This window comes from Salvelinus fontinalis, chromosome 21 (genome assembly GCF_029448725.1).
Source record: "Salvelinus fontinalis isolate EN_2023a chromosome 21, ASM2944872v1, whole genome shotgun sequence".
Classification (NCBI taxonomy): Eukaryota; Metazoa; Chordata; class Actinopteri; order Salmoniformes; family Salmonidae; genus Salvelinus; species Salvelinus fontinalis.
In genome coordinates this window covers 40,886,448-40,912,399 of record NC_074685.1, presented here as the reverse complement: position 1 = coordinate 40,912,399, position 25,952 = coordinate 40,886,448, and the positions used below count along the sequence as shown (strand labels likewise).

The window sequence follows — 25,952 nt, the reverse complement described above, 5'->3', positions numbered from 1 at the left end:
ACACTACAGCTGTTAGATACTGCTACCTGACAGACAGAGGCTAGCTGGAGCTGAACTTGTCATGGTAGCTACTAGCTAGCTGCTAGTAGTTAATTAAATTCAGTCGAGAGGGGATGAAACATTAGCGAACGTAACATGAGCTCAGCACTAGGAATAAATACTTTAAAATTGTTTTCTTTCAAACAACAGTTACCTTGCCAGCTAGATCAGTCAACTAAAGAGTTGCCAGTTTCTGCTCTGCTCACAACTCTGATAAAATTAGTGACACAGACAGCAGCTGCCTCTGATCATCTCTCCCATGCTGGTCCTATACGCCAGCCTTTCAGAAGCTTTCCCTTAACACAGCCTGTCCGCACGCTCTGTGGTGTCCGTGTGGTCCTAAATCCAGCCTGCTGAAACCGGAAAACAGCCTACCCGACAGCTCTGATGCATCCACATGGTCCGAAAGCACACAGAGGCTGCATTTTGTATTATGATATAACTGAGGGGGCCAAAAATGCAATTTCAGAATGTTGGGGTGGGAGGGGTCCCGTCCCCAGTGAAAGTTGCACCCCTGTACTTTTGTTCAGTGTTGTATCATGACCCAAGAATTTAAGCAATTTTAATCAATTGTGGATCTATTTATTGCCAGTCTGTCAATCTTTGCATAGCTCTGTCTATGAATTTCCCAGTGGAAAATATCAATGAATTCAGTGAATTTGAATTTGCTGTCTATGAATGTCCAACTTCATAACATTTCTTGGATGCTAGTATTACAGAGATGTTTTTGTTGTTCTATTTATCAAGAAGGAATTATTAGGCTCATAACTTGATCAAATTAATTTACATACATACCTCCTCCTGCCCATCACCAGCAGCTAAAATAAAATCAGACGATGTGTGTCACTCTACACCAGGGTTTCCCAATAGGCGTACCCATGTCGTCCAAAAAGTTAAACTTTTGAATCATCTGTGCATAGAACAACAGATGAACAACAGATGTTGTGGCAGGACTTGAAACGAGCAGTTCATGCTTAAAAACCCACAAAAAGTCCAGACCTAATCCCAAATGAGATGTTGTGGCAGGACTTGAAACGAACAGATGATTGAAAACCCACAAATGTCGCTGAGTTAAAGCAGTTCGGCATGCAAGAGTGGGACAAAAGTACTCCACAGCAATGTGACAGACTGATCAACAACTACAGGAAGCATTTGGTTGCAGTCATTGCATCTAAAGGTTATTGCATGAAAGCGGGCAATAATTTTTTCACACAAGGCAATTGGGTGTTAACTTTTAAAACGGTATTGTGTTGATATATTATATACACTACAGTTCAAAAGTTTGGGGTCACTTAGAAATGTCCTTGAAAGAAAAGCACATCTTTTGTCCATTAAAATAACAGAAAATTGATCAGAAATACAGTGTTGTCACAATTGTCGTAATTAGACCAAGGCGCAGCGTGATATGCATACATTCTTCTTTAATGAAGATAGAACACTGAACAAATAAACAAAACGACCGTGAATCTATATAAAACGAGTGCTGACAGGCAACTACACATAGACAAGAACCCACAAATACCCAAGGGAAAATGGCAATCTAAATATGATCCCCAATCAGAGACAACGACAAACAGCTGCCTCTGATTGGGAACCAATTCAGGCCACCATAGACCTACATATGCCTAGACTTACAAACACACCTAGACATACAAAACCCCTAGACAATACAAAACATGCATACCCACCCTCGTCACACTCTGACCTGACCAAAATAATACAGAAAACATAGATAACTAAGGTCAGGGTGTAGACAAGTGTAGACATTGTTAATGTTGTAAATGATTATTGTAGCTTGAAATGGCTGATTTTTAATGGAATATCTAAGTAGGCGTACAGTGGCCCATTATCAGCAACCATCACTCCTGTGTTCCAATGGTACGTTGTGTTAGCTAATCCAAGTTTATAATTTTAAAAGGCTAATTGATCACTAGAAAACCCTTTTGCAATTATGTTAGCACAGCTGAAAACTGTTCTGATTTAAAAAAGCAATAAAACTGGCCTTCTTTAGACTAGTTGAGTATCTGGAGCGTCAGCATTTGTGGGTTCATTACAGGCTCAAAATGGCCAGGAACAAAGCCCTTTGTTCTGAAACATGTCAGTCTGTTCTGAGAAATTAAGGCTATTCCATGCGAGAAATTGCCAAGAAACTGAAGATCTCGTACAACGCTGTGTACTACTCCCTTCACAGAACTGTCTCTAACCAGAATAGAAAGAGGAGTGGGAGGCCCCGGTGCACAACTGAGCAAGAGGACAAGTACATTAGAGTGTCTAGTTTGAGAAACAGGCGCCTCACAAGTCCTCAACTGGCAGCTTCATTAAATAGTACCCGCAAACACCAGTCTCAACGCCAACAGTGAAGCACGCACCCCTGAGGAGCCCCAGTGTTGAGGATCAGCGTGGCAGATGTGGTGTTGCCTACCCTTACCACCTGGGGGCGGCCCGTTAGGAAGTCCAGAATCCAGTTGCAGAGGGAGGTGTTTAGTCCCAGGGTCCTTAGCTTAGTGATGAGTTTTGTGGGCATTATGGTGTTTAATAACGCTGAGCTGTAGTTAATGAACAGCATTCACACATAGGTTTTCTTTTTGTACAGGTGGGAAAAGACAATATAGAGTGCGATTGCGTCATCTGTGGATCTGTTGGGGTATGTGAATTGGAGTGGGTCTAGGGTATCCAGGATGAGGTTGTTGATGTGAGCCATGACCAGCGTTTCAAAACACTTCATGGCTACCGACGTGAGTGCTACGGCGCGGTAATAATTTAGGCAGGCTACCTTCGCTTCCTTGGGCACAGGGACTATGGTGGTCTGCTTGAAACATGTACTGTAGGTATTACAGACTCGGTCAGGGAGAGGTTGAAAATGTCAGAAGACACTTGCCAGTTGGTACGCACATGCTTTGAGTACACAGCCTGGTAATCTGTCACGGCCTGCGACTTTGTGAATGTTGACCTGTTTTAAAGGTCTTGCTCACATCGGCTACCAAGAGCGTTATCACACAGTCGTCTGGAACAGCTGGTGCTCTCATGCATGCTTCAGTGTTGCTTGCCTCGAAGCGAGCATAAAAGGCATTTAGCTCATCTGGTAGGCTTGCATCACTGGGAAACTGGCGGCTGGGTTTCCCTTTAGGATTCAATCTTAATCCTGTATTGACGCTTTGCCTGTTTGATGGTCACTTATTTCTTATACTGTAAGTGTCCAGAATAGTGTCCTGCTCCTTGAAAGCGGCAGCTCTAGCCTTTAGCTTGATGCAGATGTTGCCTGTAATCCATGGCTTCTGGTTGGGATATATCGGATGCACCGATATGACATTTTTGGCCGATACCGATATCCAATATTTTCCTTGACAAAGAAAGCGATACCGATAACCGATATTTAAATTTTTTGTGGCCTTTCAAGCGTTCGAGTACAGTTAAATAGTTAACACACACACATGGACGCAGTGGTCTAAGGCACTGCATCTCAGTGCAAGAGGCGTCACTACAGTCCCTTGTTCGAATCCAGGTTGTATCACATCCGGCCGTGATTGGGTGTCCCAATAAATCACTGACAGTGTCACCAGCAGAGCACTCGCACACCATCACACCTCCTCCTTCATGCTTCACAATGGGAACCACACATGCAGAGATCATCCATTCACCTGCTCTGCGTCTCACAAGGACACAGGGGTTGGAACCAAAAATCTAAAATTTGGACTCATCAGACCAAAGGACAGATTTCCACCGGTCTAATGTCCATTGCTCATATTTATAGACCCAATCAAGTCTCTTTTTCTCATTGGTGTCCTTTAGTAGTGTTTTCTTTGCAGCAATTCAACCATGAAGGACTGATTCACGCAATCTCCTCTGAACAGTGAATGTTGAGATGTGTCTGTTACTTGAACTCCGTAAAGCATTTATTGGGCTGCAATTTCTGAGGCTGGTAACTCTAATGAGCTTATCTCCTGCAGCAGAGGTAACTCTGGGTCTTTCTTTCCTGTGGCGGTCCTCATGAGAGCCAGTTTCATCATAGCGATGGATGGTTTTTGCGACTGCCCTTGAAGAAACGTTCAAAGTTCTTGACATTTTCCGGATTGACTGACCATGACTTAAAGTAATGATGGACTGTCGTTTCTCTTTGCTTATTTGAGCTGTTCTTACCATAATATGGACTTGGTCTTTTACCAAATAGGGATATCTTTTGTATACCAACCCTACCTTGTCAAAACACAACTAATTGTCTCAAATGCATTAAAGAAAGAAATTCCACAACTTAACTTTTAACAAGGCACACCTGTTAATTGAAATGCATTCCAGGTGACTACCTGTGCTGCATCAGATGACTTGGCCTCCACAATCCCCCGACCTCAACCCCATTGAGATGGTTTGGGATGAGTTGGACCGCAGAGTGAAGGAAAATCAGCCAACAAGTGCTCAGCATATGTGGGAACTCCTTCAAGACTGTTGGAAAAGCATTCCAGGTGAAGCTAGTTGAGAGAATGCCAAGAGTGTGCAAAGCTGTCATCAAGGCAAAGGGTGGCTACTTTGAATAATGTCAAATATAAAATGTATTTTGATTTGTTTATGTAACGGCTTCCGTGGGTAGAAGGAGAGGAGGACCAAAGCGCAGCGTGGTATGTATCCATATTTATTAGAATACTTCTTCAATACGAACAAAACAATAAACAAACGAAAACCAACGAAGCTACAGTCCTGAACTAGAGAACATAAAACACATGAACGCACGAACAGGAACAATCACCCACAAACCAACAGTGAAAGCAGGCTACCTTAATATGGTTCCCAATCAGAGACAATGACAAACACCTGTCTCTGATTGAGAACCATATTAGGCCAAATAACAAACCTAACATAGAAACACAAAACATAAAATGCCCATCCAGCTCACGTCCTGACCAACTAAACAAAGACTAAACAAAGGAAATAAGGTCAGGAACGTGACAGTACCCCACCCCCCCCCTCCCCAAGGTGCGGACTCCGGCCGCAAAACCTGAACCTATAGGGGAGGGTCTGGGTGGGGATCTGTCCACGGTGGCGGCTCTGGCGCTGGACGTGGCCCCCACCCCACCATAGTTAATCCTCGCTTCCGTGGCCTCCTCTTAACGGCGACCCTCCAAATTAACCCCACTGGACTGATGGGCGCCTCTGGACGGAGGGGCAGCTCTGGACTGAGGTGCAGCTCCGGTCTGAGGGGCAGCTCCGGACTGAGGGGCAGCCCAAACCAACAGTGAACACAGGCTACCTTAATATGGTTCCCAATCAGAGACAATGACAAACACCTGCCTCTGATTGAGAACCATATTAGGCCAAACAACAAACCCAACATAGAAACACAAAACATAGAATGCCCATCCAGCTCACGTCCTGACCAACTAAACAAAGACTAAACAAAGGAAATAAGGTCAGGAACGTGACAGTTTAACACTTTTTTGGTTACATAATTCCATAAGTGTTATTTCATAGCTTTGATGTCTTCACTATTATTCTACATTGAAGAAAATAGTAAAAATAAAGAAATTCTCTTGAATGAGTAGGTGTGTCCAAACTTTTGATTGGTAATGTATATATACACTGCTCAAAAAAATAAAGGGAACACTTAAACAACACAATGTAACTCCAAGTCAATCACACTTCTGTGAAATCAAACTGTCCACTTAGGAAGCAACACTGATTGACAATAAATTTCACATGCTGTTGTGCAAATGGAATAGACAAAAGGTGGAAATTATAGGCAATTAGCAAGACACCCCCAAAACAGGAGTGATTCTGCAGGTGGTGACCACAGACCACTTCTCAGTTCCTATGCTTCCTGGCTGATGTTTTGGTCACTTTTGAATGCTGGCGGTGCTCTCACTCTAGTGGTAGCATGAGATGGAGTCTACAACCCACACAAGTGGCTCAGGTAGTGCAGTTCATGCAGGATGGCACATCAATGCGAACTGTGGCAAAAAGGTTTGCTGTGTCTGTCAGCGTAGTGTCCAGAGCATGGAGGCGCTACCAGGAGACAGGCCAGTACATCAGGAGACGTGGAGGAGGCCGTAGGAGGGCAACAACCCAGCAGCAGGACCGCTACCTCCACCTTTGTGCAAGGAGGTGCACTGCCAGAGCCCTGCAAAATGACCTCCAGCAAGCCACAAATGTGCATGTGTCTGCTCAAACGGTCAGAAACAGACTCCATGAGGGTGGTATGAGGGCCCGACATCCACAGGTGGGGGTTGTGCTTACTGCCCAACACCGTGCAGGACGTTTGGCATTTGCCAGAGAACACCAAGATTGGCAAATTCGCCACTGGCGCCCTGTGCTCTTCACAGATGAAAGCAGGTTCACACTGAGCACATGAGCACATGTGACAGACGTGACAGAGTCTGGAGACGCCGTGGAGAACGTTCTGCTGCCTGCAACATCCTCCAGCATGACCGGTTTGGCGATGGGTCAGTCATGGTGTGGGGTGGCATTTCTTTGTGGGGCCGCACAGCCCTCCATGTGCTCACCAGAGGTAGCCTGACTGCAATTAGGTACCGATATGAGATCCTCAGACCCCTTGTGAGACCATATGCTGACACATGCACATTTGTGGCCTGCTGGAGGTCATTTTGCAGGGCTCTGGCAGTGCACCTCCTTGCACTAAGGCGGAGGTACCGGTCCTGCTGCTGGGTTGTTGCCCTCCTACGGCCTCCTCCACGTCTCCTGATGTACTGGCCTGTCTCCTGGTAGCGCCTGCATGCTCTGGACACTACGCTGACAGACACAGCAAACCTTTTTTGCCACATTTCGCATTGATGTGCCATCCATGATGAACTGCACTACCTGAGCCACTTGTGTGGGTTGTAGACTCCGTCTCATGCTACCACTAGAGTGAGAGCACCGCCAGCATTCAAAAGTGACCAAAACATCAGCCAGGAAGCATAGGAACTGAGAAGTGGTCTGTGGTCACCACCTGCAGAATCACTTCTGTTTTGGGGGGTGTCTTGCTAATTGCCTATAATTTCCACCTTTTGTCTATTCCATTTGCACAACAGCATGTGAAATTTATTGTCAATCAGTGTTGCTTCCTAAGTGGACAGTTTGATTTCACAGAAGTGTGATTGACTTGGAGTTACATTGTGTTGTTTAAGTGTTCCCTTTATTTTTTTGAGCAGTGTATATATATACAGTAAATATATATTTATTTCATTGTTGGACATTAAAGGCTGTAAAATCACCCGAGTGGTGCAGCAGTCTAAGGCATTGCAGTGTTTGAGTACAGATTGAGTACAGATTTGAGTACACTACAGATCCGGGTTCAATCCCGGACTGTGTCGCAGCCGGCCGCGACCGGGAGACTCATGAGACGACGCACAATTGACCTAGCATTCTCCGGGTTCCGGGAGGGTTTAGCTGGCCGGGACGTCCTTGTCCCATCGCGCTCTAGCAACTCCTGTGGCGGGCCGGGCACATGCACACTGACACAGTCGACAGTTGTACAGTGTTTCCTTCGACATATTGGTGCAGCTGGCTTCCAGGTTCAGCGAGCAGTGTGTCAGAAAGCAGTGCGGCTTGGCAGGGTGTTGTTACGGAGTATGCATGGCTCTCAACCTTCACCTCTCCCGTATTCCGTACGGGAGTTGCAGTGATGGGACAAGACTGTAACTACCAATTGGATATCGTGAAAAAGTGATATGAAAAAATAAATCACAGGAAATCAGCTCAAAGTGATTTTCATTTATATACATCTATTTCTCAATGTAAGGTTCAAAATTATTATGTTTTTGTCAAATACTATATCTGTGGGTTTCATGCTGTCAATTTGCGATGTACAAATTATTTATAATTATTACTCCAACCTCGTGAAAATGACAAACTGCATACGTCAACATTTTTCCAAAAACACTGTATATGGAAGGAGTGCCTTTGATTTGACGGCCTGCACGACGGTTAGAACCAATGACTGTTTCTGTGCATGAGCTTAGCTAGCCAACGTCACCATGACATCGTCTACAAGCGTTATCGGGGAATTTATATTGGAGAAGCAGTTTCTGCTTACTGTACTGTATTTGATAACATGCACAGTTTGAACTACTCCAGGAAGTGACATTGCAGGCTAGCTCAATGCTGACCCTTCTCCTTGAGTAACTCAATGAGAAGGGTCCGTTGAAGGCCGACCAGGGTACATCTGATGTATTAGAAGCAATTATTGATACCATGATTGTCTTCGAAAAACAATTCTTTACACAATGATTCACCACGAAGACTGCCATTTTTGCATTCACGATAATGGGGATCCTGTTTTCTGTTAACTGTGCCTGCAGTACCGTGGTCGGCCTTGAACTTCTGAGAGCAGGTCGTTGTCCACTGCTGTACGCTCTCTTTCCTCCTCTACTGATGATACTGCATGCACTACAGTATCGTGTGTCCTGCCTAGGCATCTCTTTGCGTTGTGCACCTTGGAATCACACACTTACTAGGGAGAATGGAGGAAGGGGGTACTCTTTGCCTGGTCCATTCAGTGTGCTCCCGATGCAAAATACCACTGACAGATATTTTTATAAATAATTATGATAAAACGTGGGCTTAAAACTTAAGTTTAGTTTTTAATAAAAATAAATAAAATGGAAAAATCTGAGGGGGCACGTGCTTTTGTGCCCCCTATGGGCATGGTGCCACTGGCTGTTGCTCAAACATGGCAACTCAGCGCAAATATGCCAAATGAATTTCAATGAGGAAACAATCAGTGGTTGTATTTGATTAACTTTTTATTTAAAAGGTATGGATTTCAGCAAACAAACAAAGCCAGAGAGGACAAAAATAGGTACACGGTAAGGGTTTAAGAATTTACAATTTTGAAGTATCGATTGTACAGCGACTTGAAGAAAAGTTGGAGGTTCACTCCAAAAACTCTAGGTTCCACTCAACTCCGCATGGAGTTGAGATACTTGACTAATTTCGAAATAGTCTGGACTGTGCAATTTAACTGATTTATTAATTTGTTATGGAAAGGTTTGTGAACGTGCGCAGCATCTTACATCAAGCTGACTCTTGTGAACAAAAAGTCAAACACTTTCTAGAACTAGATACAAAGTGATAACATCCTAACAAAGAGTTAGAAAGAAATAAGAGCAACAACCTGATTAATACCGTACTTTATTTTCCCTCTTTAGAAAAAAGCTATTTCTGAACATTTTCTACATCAACCCGGGAGAGTACTTTGATGCGTTTGGGCATGGCCACGATAATCTCCACCCCTGCCCTTTTTCTCTTCCCCTTGGAGGTGGAAACTGTTTTGACGCTAGCGTCCTTCTGAATCACCATGGCCTCACTCTGAGCCTGGAGAACGTCCAGTTTCTGCCTGAGCTCCTGTAGGTGGTCAATGTCGTTGATCCCGCTCACATTCTCCATGATGGATTTGAGTTTGGCCACACACTCCCTCCTCAGTTCCTCCCTCTCCCGCAGACCCTGTGAAGCCTGTGGGGCCACCCACTGTGTTTGTATGCTATGCAGTTGTAACTGTGGAGTTTGAGGAGTTTGCACCAGTGGCACTGTTTCTTCAGGCCCATCCCACTGAAGAGAGACTGGGGAAGCTGGGGAGAGATGCATTAGACCATTGAGGGCTTCCTCTATCTCCTCTGTTGTGGTGTGAATGGTCTGTGAATGCAGTGTGAGCAAAGGGTGGTCCCTGTATTTGGGACACAGGTGCTCCCAGGTCCAGTTAGGCTCAGACCTGAAGACGTGACAGAAGTGTTCACAGGGCAGGCGCTGGTCCCTCCACACCTCACACTCACAGGAGGGCCAGGTGGACTCTGAACCGAAGCTGACCGTGTAGGACCGCGCTGCCCTGGTCTCTGCCAGACTCTTCACCCGGAAGGTGCCGTTGGCGGCGTCGCTGGCCTGCTCCACCACGATGTCGGGGTATTGCAGGGCCGCAGACATGTTATCCATCACCAGGGCCACCACACTCCAAGGGCGATGCCACAGGAACGGAGGCACAGTGGGGTTGAGGCTGTACTCGCCAGAGGACTGGCTGTTGAGGTCTGTGTACCTGGAGGTTCAGGGAGTGTAGCAGGTTTAGACTGACCAAACATCAAAACACTTACATTAAAGGGGAATTACACTCCAAAATAAAAGTTTACAAAAGTAGTCAAATGTCAAGATGAGTCCACATCCTACATCTTAACCCCAATGGAGAAGATAAGCACTGTAAATTATATGGTGTTTATCTTCCATAAATTTAGCAGATATCTCAACAGAAGACTACTTTTGACAGCAAATACTATTCTAAATGACATTGAATCCTATTCTAAAACAAACTTACCTTTGGTGCATCTGTGGGAAGTAGTCGTCAACAAGGAACTGCAGCATTTGGCTCAGGGTGTCTTTTTTATGGACCTTCATGTTATTATGTGTGAAAAAGTCGCTCTGCATCTCCAGACCTCCGTTCACCATAGACACAAAGTTGACAATATCAACCCTCACGGCGTTCGCCCATCTCTGAATGAACAAAAACAAGAGCATGTAGCCAACCACTGTATGCCCCATTAGACTAGGATGCACATTATGGACCTGTAGCTAGCATATTATGGATCTATAGCTAGATACCGTTTCATGGATTCAGCTAGCAAAAACATAACACACTTGCTACTGTTACTTCTACAGACTGTCTACATACAGTAGGTGTGGTTTAAACATGCTGTCTTGACTTGTGTAGTGTTAGCTAGCTACATAGTTTTCTTTGCTATCTTTTTATCTAAGATAATTGTGTAGCTTTGAGTAATTATCGGTTAGCTAGCCAGCTATTTTTCGCCTGCCGCGCTGCCGTCCTCCTACCTAGCCAACACTGCTAGCTAGCCAACTTCTACCGAATAGCAGCACTGTAGAAACTTACATTACAACGGAACGACTTGATTAGCGTAGTGTTAGCTAGTTGTCTTTGCTGTCCTTGTATCCATGATAATTGTGTAGTTTAGAGAAATTTAGTGAAATTGTCGAGGTTACCTAGCCAGCTTCACTTTCAACAACGTAGCCACTGCTAGCCAGGCTACTTCACCAGCCAGCAGTACTATATCATTTTAGTCAATAAGATCTTGTATTTTATTTTTATTTTTTTGCAACGTAAGCTTAACTTTCTGAACATTCGAGACGTGTAGCCCACTTGTCATTCTAATCTCCTTTGCATTAGCGTAGCCTCTTCTGTAGCCTGTCAACCATGTGTCTGTCTATCCCTGTTCTCTCCTCTCTGCACAGACCATACAAACGCTTCACACCGCGTGGCCGCGCCCACCCTAACCTGGTGGTCCCAGCCCGCACGACCCACGTGGAGTTCCAGGTCTCCGGTAGCCTCTGGAACTGCCGATCTGCGGCCAACAAGGCAGAGCTCATCTCAGCCTATGCGTCCCTCCAGTCCCTCGACTTCCTGGCACTGACGGAAACATGGCTCACCACAGATAACACTGCTACTCCTACTGCTCTCTCTTCGTCTGCCCACGTGTTCTCGCACACCCCGAGACCTTCTGGTCAGCGGGGTGGTGGCACCGGGATCCTCATCTCTCCCAAGTGGTCATTCTCTCTTTCTCCCCTTACCCATCTGTCTATCGCCTCCTTTGAATTCCATGCTGTCACAGTTACCAGCCCTTTCAAGCTTAACATCCTTATCATTTATCGCCCTCCAGGTTCCCTTGGAGAGTTCATCAATGAGCTTGATGCCTTGATAAGCTCCTTTCCTGAGGACGGCTCACCTCTCACAGTTCTGGGTGACTTTAACCTCCCCATGTCTACCTTTGACTCATTCCTCTCTGCCTCCTTCTTTCCACTCCTCTCCTCTTTTGACCTCACCCTCTCACCTTCCCCCCCTACTCACAAGGCAGGCAATACGCTTGACCTCATCTTTACTAGATGCTGTTCTTCCACTAACCTCATTGCAACTCCCCTCCAAGTCTCCGACCACTACCTTGTATCCTTTTCCCTCTCGCTCTCATCCAACACTTCCCACACTGCCCCTACTCGGATGGTATCGCGCCGTCCCAACCTCCGCTCTCTCTCCCCCGCTACTCTCTCCTCTTCCATCCTATCATCTCTTCCCTCTGCCCAAACCTTCTCCAACCTATCTCCTGATTCTGCCTCCTCAACCCTCCTCTCCTCCCTTTCTGCATCCTTTGACTCTCTATGTCCCCTATCCTCCAGGCCGGCTCGGTCCTCCCCTCCCGCTCCGTGGCTCGACGACTCATTGCGAGCTCACAGAACAGGGCTCCGGGCAGCCGAGCGGAAATGGAGGAAAACTCGCCTCCCTGCGGACCTGGCATCCTTTCACTCCCTCCTCTCTACATTTTCCTCTTCTGTCTCTGCTGCTAAAGCCACTTTCTACCACTCTAAATTCCAAGCATCTGCCTCTAACCCTAGGAAGCTCTTTGCCACCTTCTCCTCCCTCCTGAATCCTCCTCCCCCTCCCCCCCCCCTCCTCCCTCTCTGCAGACGACTTCGTCAACCATTTTGAAAAGAAGGTCGACGACATCCGATCCTCGTTTGCTAAGTCAAACGACACCGCTGGTTCTGCTCACACTGCCCAACCCTGTGCTTTGACCTCTTTCTCCCCTCTCTCTCCAGATGAAATCTCGCGTCTTGTGACGGCCGGCCGCCCAACAACCTGCCCGCTTGACCCTATCCCCTCCTCTCTTCTCCAGACCATTTCCGGAGACCTTCTACCTTACCTCACCTCGCTCATCAACTCATCCTTGACCGCTGGCTACGTCCCTTCCGTCTTCAAGAGAGCGAGAGTTGCACCCCTTCTGAAAAAACCTACACTCGATCCCTCCGATGTCAACAACTACAGACCAGTATCCCTTCTTTCTTTTCTCTCCAAAACTCTTGAACGTGCCGTCCTTGGCCAGCTCTCCTGCTATCTCTCTCAGAATGACCTTCTTGATCCAAATCAGTCAGGTTTCAAGACTAGTCACTCAACTGAGACTGCTCTTCTCTGTATCACGGAGGCGCTCCGCACTGCTAAAGCTAACTCTCTCTCCTCTGCTCTCATCCTTCTAGACCTATCGGCTGCCTTTGATACTGTGAACCATCAGATCCTCCTCTCCACCCTCTCCGAGTTGGGCATCTCCGGCGCGGCCCACGCTTGGATTGCGTCCTACCTGACAGGTCGCTCCTACCAGGTGGCGTGGCGAGAATCTGTCTCCTCACCACGCGCTCTCACCACTGGTGTCCCCCAGGGCTCTGTTCTAGGCCCTCTCCTATTCTCGCTATACACCAAGTCACTTGGCTCTGTCATAACCTCACATGGTCTCTCCTATCATTGCTATGCAGACGACACACAATTAATCTTCTCCTTTCCCCCTTCTGATGACCAGGTGGCGAATCGCATCTCTGCATGTCTGGCAGACATATCAGTGTGGATGACGGATCACCACCTCAAGCTGAACCTCGGCAAGACGGAGCTGCTCTTCCTCCCGGGGAAGGACTGTCCGTTCCATGATCTCGCCATCACGGTTGACAACTCCATTGTGTCCTCCTCCCAGAGCGCTAAGAACCTTGGCGTGATCCTGGACAACACCCTGTCGTTCTCCACCAACATCAAGGCGGTGGCCCGTTCCTGTAGGTTCATGCTCTACAACATCCGCAGAGTACGACCCTGCCTCACACAGGAAGCGGCGCAGGTCCTAATCCAGGCACTTGTCATCTCCCGTCTGGATTACTGCAACTCGCTGTTGGCTGGGCTCCCTGCCTGTGCCATTAAACCCCTACAACTCATCCAGAACGCCGCAGCCCGTCTGGTGTTCAACCTTCCCAAGTTCTCTCACGTCACCCCGCTCCTCCGCTCTCTCCACTGGCTTCCAGTTGAAGCTCGCATCCGCTACAAGACCATGGTGCTTGCCTACGGAGCTGTGAGGGGAACGGCACCTCAGTACCTTCAGGCTCTGATCAGGCCCTACACCCAAACAAGGGCACTGCGTTCATCCACCTCTGGCCTGCTCGCCTCCCTACCACTGAGGAAGTACAGTTCCCGCTCAGCCCAGTCAAAACTGTTCGCTGCTCTGGCACCCCAATGGTGGAACAAACTCCCTCACGATGCCAGGACAGCGGAGTCAATCACCACCTTCCGGAGACACCTGAAACCCCACCTCTTCAAGGAATACCTAGGATAAAGCAATCCTTCTGCCCCCCCCCCCCCCCTCCCCCTTAAAAGATCTAGATGCACTATTGTAAAGTGGCTGTTCCACTGGATGTCATAAGGTGAATGCACCAATTTGTAAGTCGCTCTGGATAAGAGCGTCTGCTAAATGACTTAAATGTAAATGTAATGTAATGTCTGCTTCAGGCTGAAAGCACCTCTAAGCACAGGTCTGAGATCTGCTTTCCGTCTAACCACCCTGACCTTCATTAATACGCAGGTGAAGACACAGCAGGTCCAGGACCTGGCCCCATTGCCCCTGCGATTTCATTAATTGACATGTGCACTACAAACCTTCTCCTCTGACAGCCACTTGTTAGTGAACCAGTTCTTGAAAAGTTGTCTCTTTTCCAACCAGATGGGGCTCTGCTGTAGTAGTTCTACTGCCCCCTGGTGTTGCTCTCTGGTAAGGGCTCCAGCGATGGCCTTCATCATATCAAAGATCCCCTCCTGGTTGGTGATGGCTCGCGACCGGTTGCTCAGCCACTTGGTCCAGGTCCTCTCCCGCAGGTGATCACTGAAGACTGCCTGAGCACCTGAGATTGGAATGAGAAACAGTCCGTAATTATCAAACTCTACCACCCTCATCCTCTTGTATTTAGAGATTGTAAAAGATTAAACATGTTCTTGACCAACAGGTCCTTTCAAAAGTAAATCCTGAAACTCACAGCCAACAGTGTTGAGAGCACATTATGAAGCTAACTTGCTTTTCCCACCTCATAGCTAACATTAAAACCTCACCACTGTTCACCTGTGAATGCTGCCTCCACCGCCTTCATCTCCACAGGGCAGTGTTCAGTGAGGATGTAGGCTGGGCTCCAGCCCCGGTTCCACTGCCTGAACACCCCCAGCGCCTCCCCCAAGGCTTCGGCGCTCCTCGACTGCACCACAAACAGGCCCACCGGCGCCACGCTCACATTGGTGCGCACGCACAGGAAGAAGAGTGGCAGGGGGAAGCGCGTCCTCTTATAGGCCGCGTCCAGGAAGCACACCTCTTTGCCATACTGCCGAAGCAGCCGCCGCTGCCAGTCTGTCTGGTAGCAGAGCAACAGGTTCTCGCTCTCTGATTGAACCCTAAGCAGGAAGTTGATTCTAGGAGCTTCCGCCTTCCAATTCTCTGCCAAGGTCTAAGGGGGGAGGGGAGGGGGGGGGGGGTTATGGTTAATAGCTGAGGTGAAACTTTTGCGTCCTTTCAATTATTTCAGTGCTAACCAAACTCATTTTTGCGCCAGTATGAGCTAAACCACAGCAGTGATATTCCCATGGCCTTATGTCATGGAGTAATATTTATCTGTGCTCTGTTACATCACACACAGTCCTTGGTTCTCAAAATGTTCCACTGAGGACACCTTATTAAAGTTCCCATGTATTAATTCACCATACCCAGTGTGTAGAAGTTTCAGACTACATACTTTCTAAAAAGCAGTTCCAGAATGAGGGGTGCTTTAGCTCTGCTGGTGTTGCTGTTCTGTCTGTTTGTGGAATGGGCTCAGGGAGAGAGTGGTGGGGTCCAAGAGAATGACATCACTCAACCCAGTTGTTGTTGTAGATTTACATAATAAATGGCCAGCATCTACTGTCAACAAGTAGGGTGGCAGGTAGCCTAGCGGTTAAGAGCGTTGGGCCAGTAATAGAAAGGTTGCCGGTTAGAATCAGCCGACTAGGTGAAAAATCTGTCTGTGCCCTTTGAGCAAGGCACTTTACCCTAATTGTTCATGTAAGTCACTCTGGATGAGAACGTCTGCTAAATTACTAAAATATAAATACAATCGCAATGGAGGCAATGACTATGTATCCAATTCAGTGACTCTGGCTGCGTTTAGACAGGCAGCCCAGTTCTGATCTTTTTTTCACTAATTGGTCTTTTGACCAATCAGATCAGTTCTGAAAAAGATCTGATGTAAACATATCAATTAGTAAACACAGCCTTTGTTGGTGGAGAAAGGAGTCTCTGGAAAGACTCCAGGCTCTGATCTGATGACAACAAACATTTTCAGTGGCTTTCTGCTCTTCCCATGTAAGGATAACGCACCACAAAGCTGTTATGAATTTATTTTTCTTGAATCCGTGGAAAACTCTGCATGTGGGTTCCTGAATTGTATAATAAAGGCTTGTCAAGTCTCTTTTTATCATGCACAGAAACAGGCACTGACACACAATCAACCAAACTGAAAGCTACAGACTGGGATTTTGGAAACTATTCAATTGTCATTTCAATTCTTGATATGATTTACTAATTGATTCTAGAAGAATATAACGTATCAATGCCTCATGTGCTCAGCACAACTGTCGGTTTATCCCTACCCAACATATTCACTTGCTTGATTTTGGGCATCAGGAGACTGAAAGCAATATATACTGAAAGCATGAATGTTGACATGCAGAATGTTTTGGGACTATATCAAAAAGTAGACTAATGAAACAATAGTGAGTAAAATGCCCCTTTAAACAAGTGTTTCAAAGAGGGTGGGTGACATGCAAAAAATACAGCTAACACCACAAGCCCCAATGGCCTTATCTCAGAAGACAATCCAAATATCTGATGAATAGGTGGGAATGATGGAGTGCAACACAGCCTTCTCACCAGCAGGTTGACCAGGTCTATTTTGCTGTAGTGTTCCTCCGCGATGACCTGAGCCATGACGGCATGGATGGTTTTCTCTGTGGGGAAGAAGCGCCTCAGCGGTGGCGGGGTCGTGTCTCGGAACAGTTCCGTCCGCACGTACTGGACCATCTGGTTCTTTACCTCCTTCACCTTCCTCACCCCCTGCTGCACCAACGCTCGGATGTAACCTTTGACCCTGTCGTCCATCTGATCTGCACCCTGAGGGAACGAGTAGAGAGTGGCTTTTGTTAAGTAGGGAGAAAATACCCCTAACCACTGTTACAGGGTCAGATACTTGTATTCCACAGGGAATTTTAAGAGATCAAGGGTTTATTACATCTGTGTACCGAACAGGCATACAGATACTAGTTATGTAGCCTAAAGAGAGTCCAATGCAATAGATCTCATGGTCATAGTATATTAATAACATAGTAATACCTTTCCAATAGGATGGCCCTTGTGGTCAGTGACACTGGGTATTTTGAGGAAATACTGTATCTTCCACTGCACCGAGGCTGGGTCTGTCTGGAGAGCTTGTTTGATGGAAATAGACATGACCCTCCTCAACCGTGATGTGTCCTTCTCCAACTGATGCAGTATGGAGCGAGCGCACACACACACACAGATATAATTATGTATATTAGTCTGATGTGCATCCTAATGTTGACTGTGGTGCGCGGTCACTGGAGTTACATAAACACAGTATTTCACCCGTACCTTGAATCCAGGGAACTTGACAATGCGGCTGATTGTGAACACAGCAGGGCATGCTACCTTCTTGGTTTTCAGCAACAGGTTTCTTTTTTCCTTGCCATCTTTTGCCTGAAAGACCAAAATGAGTGGCAGGTGAGAATGGAATTGTTGAGATTGGTTGTGAACCCCACAACTACCTTGAAGCATTGATGAAACCAGAGTCATATTCATTATCATCAAGGACCATAACCACCCGACATCAACCACCCGAGACAAGGCATGTTCAACCCGCTATCATCCAGAAGGCGAGGTCAGTACAAGTCCATCAAAGCTGGGACCGAGAGACTGAAAAACAGCTTCTATCTCAAAGCCATCAGACTGTTAAATAGCCATCACTAGCCGGCCTCCACCCAGTACCCTGACCTGAATTGTCACTGTCACTAGCCAGCTACCACCCGGTTACTCAACCCTGCACCTTAGAGGCCGCTGTCCTATGTACATAGACATGGAATTACTGGTCACTGTAAAAATGGAACACTGGTCACTAATAGTGTTTAAATGCTGTTTTACTCATTTCATATGTAAACTCAGCAAAACAAGAAACATCTGTTTTTCAGGACCCTGTCTTTCAAAGATAATTCGTAAAAATCCAAATAACTTCACAGATATTCATTGTAAAGGGTTTAAACACTGTTTCCCATGCTTGTTCAATGAACCATAAACAATTAACGAACATGCACCTGTGGAACGGTAGTTAAGACACTAACAGCTTACAGACGGTAGGCAATTAAGGTCACAGTTATGAAAACTTGGGACACTAAAGAGGCCTTTCTACTGACTCTGAAAAACACTAAAAGAAAGATGCCCAGGGTCCCTGCTCATGCTGCAAGGAGGCATGAGGACTGCAGATGTGGCCGGGGCAATAAATTATAATGTCCGTACTGTGAGACGCCTAAGACAGCGCTACAGGGAGACAGGAAGGACAGCTGATCATCCTCGCATTGGCAGACCACGTGTAACAACACCTGCACAGGATCGGTACATCCGAACATCACACCTGCGGGACAGGTACAGGATTGCAACAACTGCCCGAGTTACACCAGGAACGCACAATCCCTCCATCAGTGCTCAGACTGTCCGCAATTGGCTGAGAGAGGCTGGACTGAGGGCTTGTAGGCCTGTTGTAAGGCAGGTCCTCACCAGACATCACTGGCAACAGTGTCACCTATGGGCATAAACCCACCGTCGCTGGACCAGACAGGACTGGCAAAAAGTGCTCTTCACTGACGAGTCACGGTTTTGTCTCACCAGGGGTGAGAGTCGGATTCGCGTTTATCGTCGAAGGAATGAGCGTTACACCGAGGCCTGTGCTCTGGAGCGGGTGTGTCACAGCATCATTGGACTGAGCTTGTTGTCATTGCAGGCAATCTCAATGCTGTGTGTTACAGGTAAGACATCCTCCTCCCTCATGTGGTACCCTTCCTGCAGGCTTATCCTGACATGACCCTCCAGCATGACAAAGCCACCAGCCATACTGCTCGTTCTGTGCGTGATTTCCTGCAAGACAGGAATGTCAGTGTTCTGCCATGCCAGCGAAGAGCCCGGATCTCAATCCCATTGAGCACGTCTGGGACCTGTTGGATCGGAGGGTGAGGGCTAGGGCCATTCCCCCCAGAAATGTTCGGGAACTTACAGGTGCCTTGGTGGAAGAGTGGGGTAACATTTCACAGCAAGAACGGGCAAATCTGGTGCAGTCTATGAGGAGGATATGCACTGTAGTACTTAATGCAGCTGGTGGCCACACCAGATACTGACTGTTACTTTTGATTTTGACCCCCCCTTTGTTCAGGGACACATTATTCAATTTCTGTTAGTTACATGTCTGTGGAACTATTTCAGTTTATGTCTCAGTTGTTATTTGTTATGTTCATACTAATATTTACACATGTTAAGTTTGGTGAAAATAAATGCAGTTGACAGTGAGTACGTTTCTTTTTTTACGTTTCTTTTTTGCTGAGTTTATATACTGTATTCTAGTCAATGCCATCCTATTCAACTTTTTCTGTATATAAACACACTATTCTATCCTACGTATTCAACAGATACACTAAATATTCTATCCACATACTGTCCATAATGTCTATACAACACACACACACACACACACACACACACACACACACACACACACACACACACACACACACACACACACACACACACACACACACACACAGTACCAGTGAAAAGTTTGGACACACCTACTCATTCCAGGGTTTTACTTTATTTTTGCTATTTTCTACCTTGTAGAACAATAGTGAAGACTTCAAAACTATGAAATAACACATATGGAATCATGTAGATTTTCCTTCACTCTGTGTTCCAACTCATCCCAAACCATCTCAATTGGGTTGAGGTCGGAGGATTGTGGAGGGCAAGTCATCTGTTGCAGCACTCCATCACTCTCCTTCTTGGTCAAATAGCCCTGACACAGCCTGGAAGAGTGTGTTGGGTCATTGTCCTGTTGAAAATAGTCCCACTAAGCGCAAATCAGATGGGATGGCGTATCGCTGCAGAATGCTGTGGTAGCCATGCTGGTTAAGTGTGCCTTGAATTATAAATAAATCCCAGACAGTGTCCCCAAAGCACCCCCACACCATCACACCTCCTCCTCCATGCTTCACAGTGGGAACCACACATGCGGAGATCATCAAGACACGGCGGTTGGAATCAAAAATCTCAAATTTGGACTCATCAGACCAAAGAACAGATTTCCACGGGTCTAATGTCCATTGCTCGTGTTTCTTGGCCCAAGCAAGTCTATTCTTATTGGTGTCCTTTAGTAGTGGTTTCTTTGAAGCAATTCGACCATGAAGGCCTGATTCACGCAGTCTCCTCTGAACAGTTGATGTTGAGATGTGTCTTTTGAACTCTTTGAAGCATATATTTGGGCTGCAATTTCTGAGGCTGGTAACTCTGATGAAGTTATCCTCTGCAGCAGAGGTAACTCTGGGTCTTCCTTTCTTGTGGCAGTCCTCATGAATGCCAAGAGTATGCAAAGCTGTCATCAAGGGAAAGAGTGGCTACCTTGAAGAATTACCAATATAAAATATATTTTGATTTGTTTAACACTTTTTTGGTTACTACATAATTCAATGTGTTATTTCATAGGTTTGATGTCTTCACTATTATTCTACAATGTATGAAATAGTCAAACTAAAGCAAAACCCTTGAATGAGTAGGTATTTCCAAACATCTGACTGGTACTATATATATATATATATATATATATATATATATATATATATATATATATATACACACACACACACACACACGCGTGTTTGGGGTCATTTAGAAATGTCCTTGTTTTTGGTTAAAACATTTTTTTTAAACATTTTCCATTAAGATAACATCAAATTGATCAGAATATAGTGTAGACATTGTTAATGTTGTAAATTAAAGCTGTAAACAGCAAATTTTTTAATAGTACCCGCAAAACAACAGTCTCAAAGTCAACAGTGAATAGGCAACTCTGGGATGCTGGCCTTCTAGGCAGAGTTGCAAAGAAAAAGCCAAATCTCAGACTGGCCAATAAAAAGAAAAGACGAACTCTGCCTAGAAGGCCAGCATCCCGGAGTCGCCTCTTCACTGTTGACGTTGAGACGGGTGTTTTGCGTGTACTATTTAATGAAGCTGCCAGTTGAGGACTTGTGAGGCATCTGTTTCTCAAACTAAGCACTCTAATGTACTTGTCCTCTTGCTCAGTTGTGCACTGGGGCCTCCCACTCCTCTTTCTATTCTGGTTAGAGCCAGTTTGCGCTGTTCTGTGAAGGGAGTAGTACACAGCGTTGTACGAGATCTTCAGTTTCTTGGCAATTTCTCACATGTAATAGCCTTCATTTCTCAGAACAAGAATAGACTGACGAGTTGCAGAAGGAAGTTCTTTGTTTCTGGCCATTTTAAGCCTGTAATCGAACCCACAAATGCTGATGCTCCAGATACCTAACTAGTCTAAAGGCCAGTTTTATTGCTTCTTTAATCAGGACAACAGCTTTCAGCTGTGCTAACATAATTGCAAAAGGGTTTTCTAATGATCAACTAGACTTTTAAAATGATACACTTGGATTAGCTAACACAACGTGCCATTGGAACACAGGAGTGATGGTTGCTGATAATGGGTCTCTGTACACCTACGTAGATATTCCATAAAAAAATCTGCCGTTTCCAGCTACAATAGTCATTTACAACATTAACAATGTCTACACTGTATTTCTGATCAATTTGATGTTATTTTAATGGACAAAAAAAGTGCTTTTCTTTCAAAGACAAGGACATATCTAAGTGACCCCAAACTTTTTAATGGAAGTGTATATATATATATATACACTGCTCAAAAAAATAAAGGGAACACTTAAACAACACAGTGTAACTCCAAGTCAATCACACTTCTCTGAAATCAAACTGTCCACTTAGGAAGCAACACTGATTGACAATACATTTCACATGCTGTTGTGCAAATGGAATAGACAAAAGGTGGAAATTATAGGCAATTAGCAAGACACCCCCAATAAAGGAGTGGTTCTGCAGGTGGTGACCACAGACCACTTCTCAGTTCCTATGCTTCCTGGCTGATGCTTTGGTCACTTTTGAATGCTGGCGGTGCTTTCACTCTAGTGGTAGCATGAGACGGAGTCTACAACTTACACAAGTGGCTCAGGTAGTGCAGCTCATCCAGGATGATGAGCTGCACCAATGCGAGCTGTGGCAAGAAGGTTTGCTGTGTCTGTCAGCGTAGTGTGCAGAGCATGGAGGCGCTACCAGGAGACAGGCCAGTACATCAGGAGACGTGGAGGAGGCCGTAGGAGGGCAACAACCCAGCAGCAGGACCACTACCTCGCCTTTGTGCAAGGAGGAGCACTGCCAGAGCCCTGCAAAATGACCTCCAGCAGGCCACAAATGTGCATGTGTCAGCATATGGTCTCATAAGGGGTCTGAGGATCTCATCTCGGTACCTAATGGCAGTCAGGCTACCTCTGGCGAGCACATGGAGGGCTGTGCGGCCCCACAAAGAAATGCCACCCCACACCATGACTGACCCACCGCCAAACCGGTCATGCTGGAGGATGTTGCAGGCAGCAGAACGTTCTCCACGGCGTCTCCAGACTCTGTCACGTCTGTCACATGTGCTCAGTGTGAACCTGCTTTCATCTGTGAAGAGCACAGGGCGCCAGTGGCGAATTTGCCAATCTTGGTGTTCTCTGGCAAATGCCAAACGTCCTGCACGGTGTTGGGCTGTAAGCACAACCCCCACCTGTGGACGTCGGGCCCTCATACCACCCTCATGGAGTCTGTTTCTGACCGTTTGAGCAGACACATGCACATTTGTGGCCTGCTGGAGGTCATTTTGCATGGCTCTGGCAGTGCTCCTCCTTGCACAAAGGCGGAGGTAGCGGTCCTGCTGCTGGGTTGTTGCTCTCCTACGGCCTCCTCCACGTCTCCTGATGTACTGGCCTGTCTCCTGGTAGCGCCTCCATGCTCTGGACACTACGCTGACAGACACAGCAAATCTTCTTGCCACAGCTCGCATTGATGTGCCATCCTGGATGAGCTGCACTACCTGAGCCACTTGTGTGGGTTGTAGACTCCGTCTCATGCTACCACTAGAGTGAGAGCACCGCTAGCATTCAAAAGTGACCAAAACATCAGCCAGGAAGCATAGGAACTGAGAAGTGGTCTGTGGTCACCACCTGCAGAATCACTCCTGTTTTGGGGGCTGTCTTGCTAATTGCCTATAATTTCCACCTTTTGTCTATTCCATTTGCACAACAGCATGTGAAATGTATTGTCAATCAGTGTTGTTTCCTAAGTGGACAGTTTGATTTCACAGAAGTGTGATTGACTTGGAGTTACATTGTGTTGTTTAAGTGTTCCCTTTTTTTTTAGCAGTGTATATATATATATATATATATATATATATATATATATCTATATATATATATACACATACATACATACACACACACACACACACACACACACACACACACACACACACACACACACACACACACACACACACACACACACACACACACACACACACACACACACACACACACAACACTCCGGACTCTGACATTGCTTGTCCTAATATTTATATATTTCTTAATTCCATGCTTTTACTTTTAGATTTGTGCATATTGTTGTTAAATATTACTGCACTGTTGGAGCAAGGAACACAAGCATTTCGCTACACCTGCAATAACATCTGCTAAATATGTGTATTCGACCAATAAAATGTTATTTGATTAGGCACCATATGGAAGAAAATGTACTGAAATAAGGTGGGACAACCTGAACTCCAATAAGAAAAGCTCTTTTCCTTTTTCCGTTGCACAATGTTTTGAAAAGTTTTGCTATGATGTGTCCTAATGAATTTGATCCAGGTTCAGATGCACAATATGTCCTAATCATTTACATGGAACACTTAAAAGCCGTTTCAGAATATCATAGATAGTAGCACCCTTTGATCCTCAAGTTCCTGCCTCTTCTTGATTCCACACTTTGCCCGGCCCCTGTGGCATCCCATCAGTTTGTGTCCGATGAACACAAAGGGTACGCCGTCAAAGGGGATACAGGGAGTACCCTTGCCGTACTTCCATTCCCAGTATAGCCTGTTCTTGTGGTCCTGTGGTTTCCAACCTGTTTAGCAGAACACATTGAAAGAGCCATGAGTCCAGGGGTGTATTCATTAGTCGGATTCTGTTGCAAACCGTTTTGCAATGGAAATCGTTTACTGTCTAGGTACCAAACAGAAGCTAACAGAACAGAACAAAACGGGGAGGGACCTACCTGAATTTGTCATATAGAAACTTGTTTTATTTTGCAAAACATTTTATGTATTGAGTAAACGGTTTACGACTAATGAATACACCCCAGTAGTTTGCAGAATATACATCACTAGCTACATAAGAATAATAATCAATCAATGCCTACTTAGTATAGTAGTATCAGTAGCTAAATAGTATAGAAGGGATAAAAGATAGCAGTAGCTTGATCAATGCACGTTTGCGCCAGAACACTCTCAAAGATGTTTTATAACTAACCCAAGATAGACTAGAGCCTGTAGTTTCCAATAGGAGCAAATTAATCATAGTGAGCAGAAGAAGCAAGGAGATGGGCAGAGCCAAGCACGAGTTACTGAGATCCTATTGGCGCGTTCTAGCATTGATTTGCATATCTCCTTTAGGGAACGACTACTCTGTGAAGTGCCCTTGCACTCCTTCTAAACAACGTATATTTTTAAAACCGTGGCAAAGGGTGAAGTCTACAAAACACAGTCCAATCTGTTACAGATTATACTTCTAAAAGAACTGTATAAAGATCAAATGTTTCATCAATGAGAAAATTTGCAATGTTGGCGAAAATCCATCTCGCTCCATCTTCTCTCACTGCCGGCCACTGGGATTCCTCTCATCACCATATTTGGGGTAGAGAGGAAACGCCAACAGCATGCATCACATTTATACATCCGGTGAAATGTCTGTCTCATTGTTATATCTGTGAAGCTCTTTAGCTTGCTAGCTAGCTTACCTTGGTCATTGAAGCGCTTGTCCACACGGTAAGAAATATATTTCACACAGGTTGACTCTTCGACGTGTGAGATATGCTTATTGACCTCTTCAATTGTTTCAAAGACCGCTTCGTTGCTCATTTTTGATTATTATCTGCTACCAACGCAGAGAAACAGTCATGTAAACATTCAAATAATGTAGCTAGCTAGCTAAGTACCAGCACAGAGTTTCTAAATCCAGAGGAACAACATCGCGAGGCTTCTGGAAACGTTTGCGAGACCGACCAGGCCGGGGGTTGTGGTTTGAGACGTCAATGCGCAGTTCTGCGCGAGACGCCTTTAGACCAGCGGACGTGTTTTTACCATAGAGAATGATTGAGGAGAAACCGTACCCATTACATTAGGAAAACTGTTGTAATGAACACTTATGAGAATGGTGGACTGAATTTTCTGGACTTTACTACTTTAAATAATAGTTTTAAGATCAATTGGACAAAACAATTCCTAAGAAGACCCACTTCTATCTGGAATGTTATTCCTCATCATGTCTACTTTTGGTGGCCTTAACTTCATGTTGTGCAATTATAATACTGACAAAATTCCAGTGAAACTGTCTGCTTTTCATCGGCAGGTTTTCTTGTCATGGTCCTTAATTTATAAACACAATTTTTCTCCACACATATATTATATATGGAATAATTGGGATATATTGTATAAAAATACCTCTTTGTTTTTAGAATATTGGTTCCGAAATAATATCATATTGGTGAGCCAACTGGTAAATGCAGAGGGTCTTTTACTCAGTTATAAGGAATTCTTATCTCTTTACAAGGTCCCTGTAACACCTAAAGATTTTGCAATTGTTTTAGATGCCATTCCCTCAGGTGTTGCTCTGT

The 25,952-nt window shown here is 45.5% G+C and overlaps 1 protein-coding gene across 2 annotated transcripts; it reads right to left on the bottom strand.

The window, feature by feature from the left end:
- Nucleotides 1–8,750: 8,750 nt before the first annotated feature.
- Nucleotides 8,751–25,508, bottom strand: LOC129818886 (uncharacterized). Of its 2 annotated transcripts, XM_055875205.1 has the most exons (9): nucleotides 25,077–25,508; nucleotides 24,007–24,185; nucleotides 17,505–17,609; nucleotides 17,226–17,375; nucleotides 16,767–17,006; nucleotides 14,934–15,309; nucleotides 14,477–14,718; nucleotides 10,325–10,500; nucleotides 8,751–10,051 (listed from the first exon to the last, which is right to left on the bottom strand). In XM_055875205.1, exons 1-9 carry the CDS (start codon nucleotides 25,195–25,197, stop codon nucleotides 9,181–9,183), a joined length of 2,460 nt encoding a protein of 819 aa, XP_055731180.1. In that variant the 5' UTR covers nucleotides 25,198–25,508; the 3' UTR covers nucleotides 8,751–9,180. The 2 variants fall into 2 exon arrangements, with proteins under 2 accessions (XP_055731180.1, XP_055731181.1); XM_055875206.1 differs by lacking the exon at nucleotides 25,077–25,508 and having other exon boundaries at nucleotides 23,838–24,100.
- Between the last annotated feature and the right edge of the window lie 444 nt (nucleotides 25,509–25,952).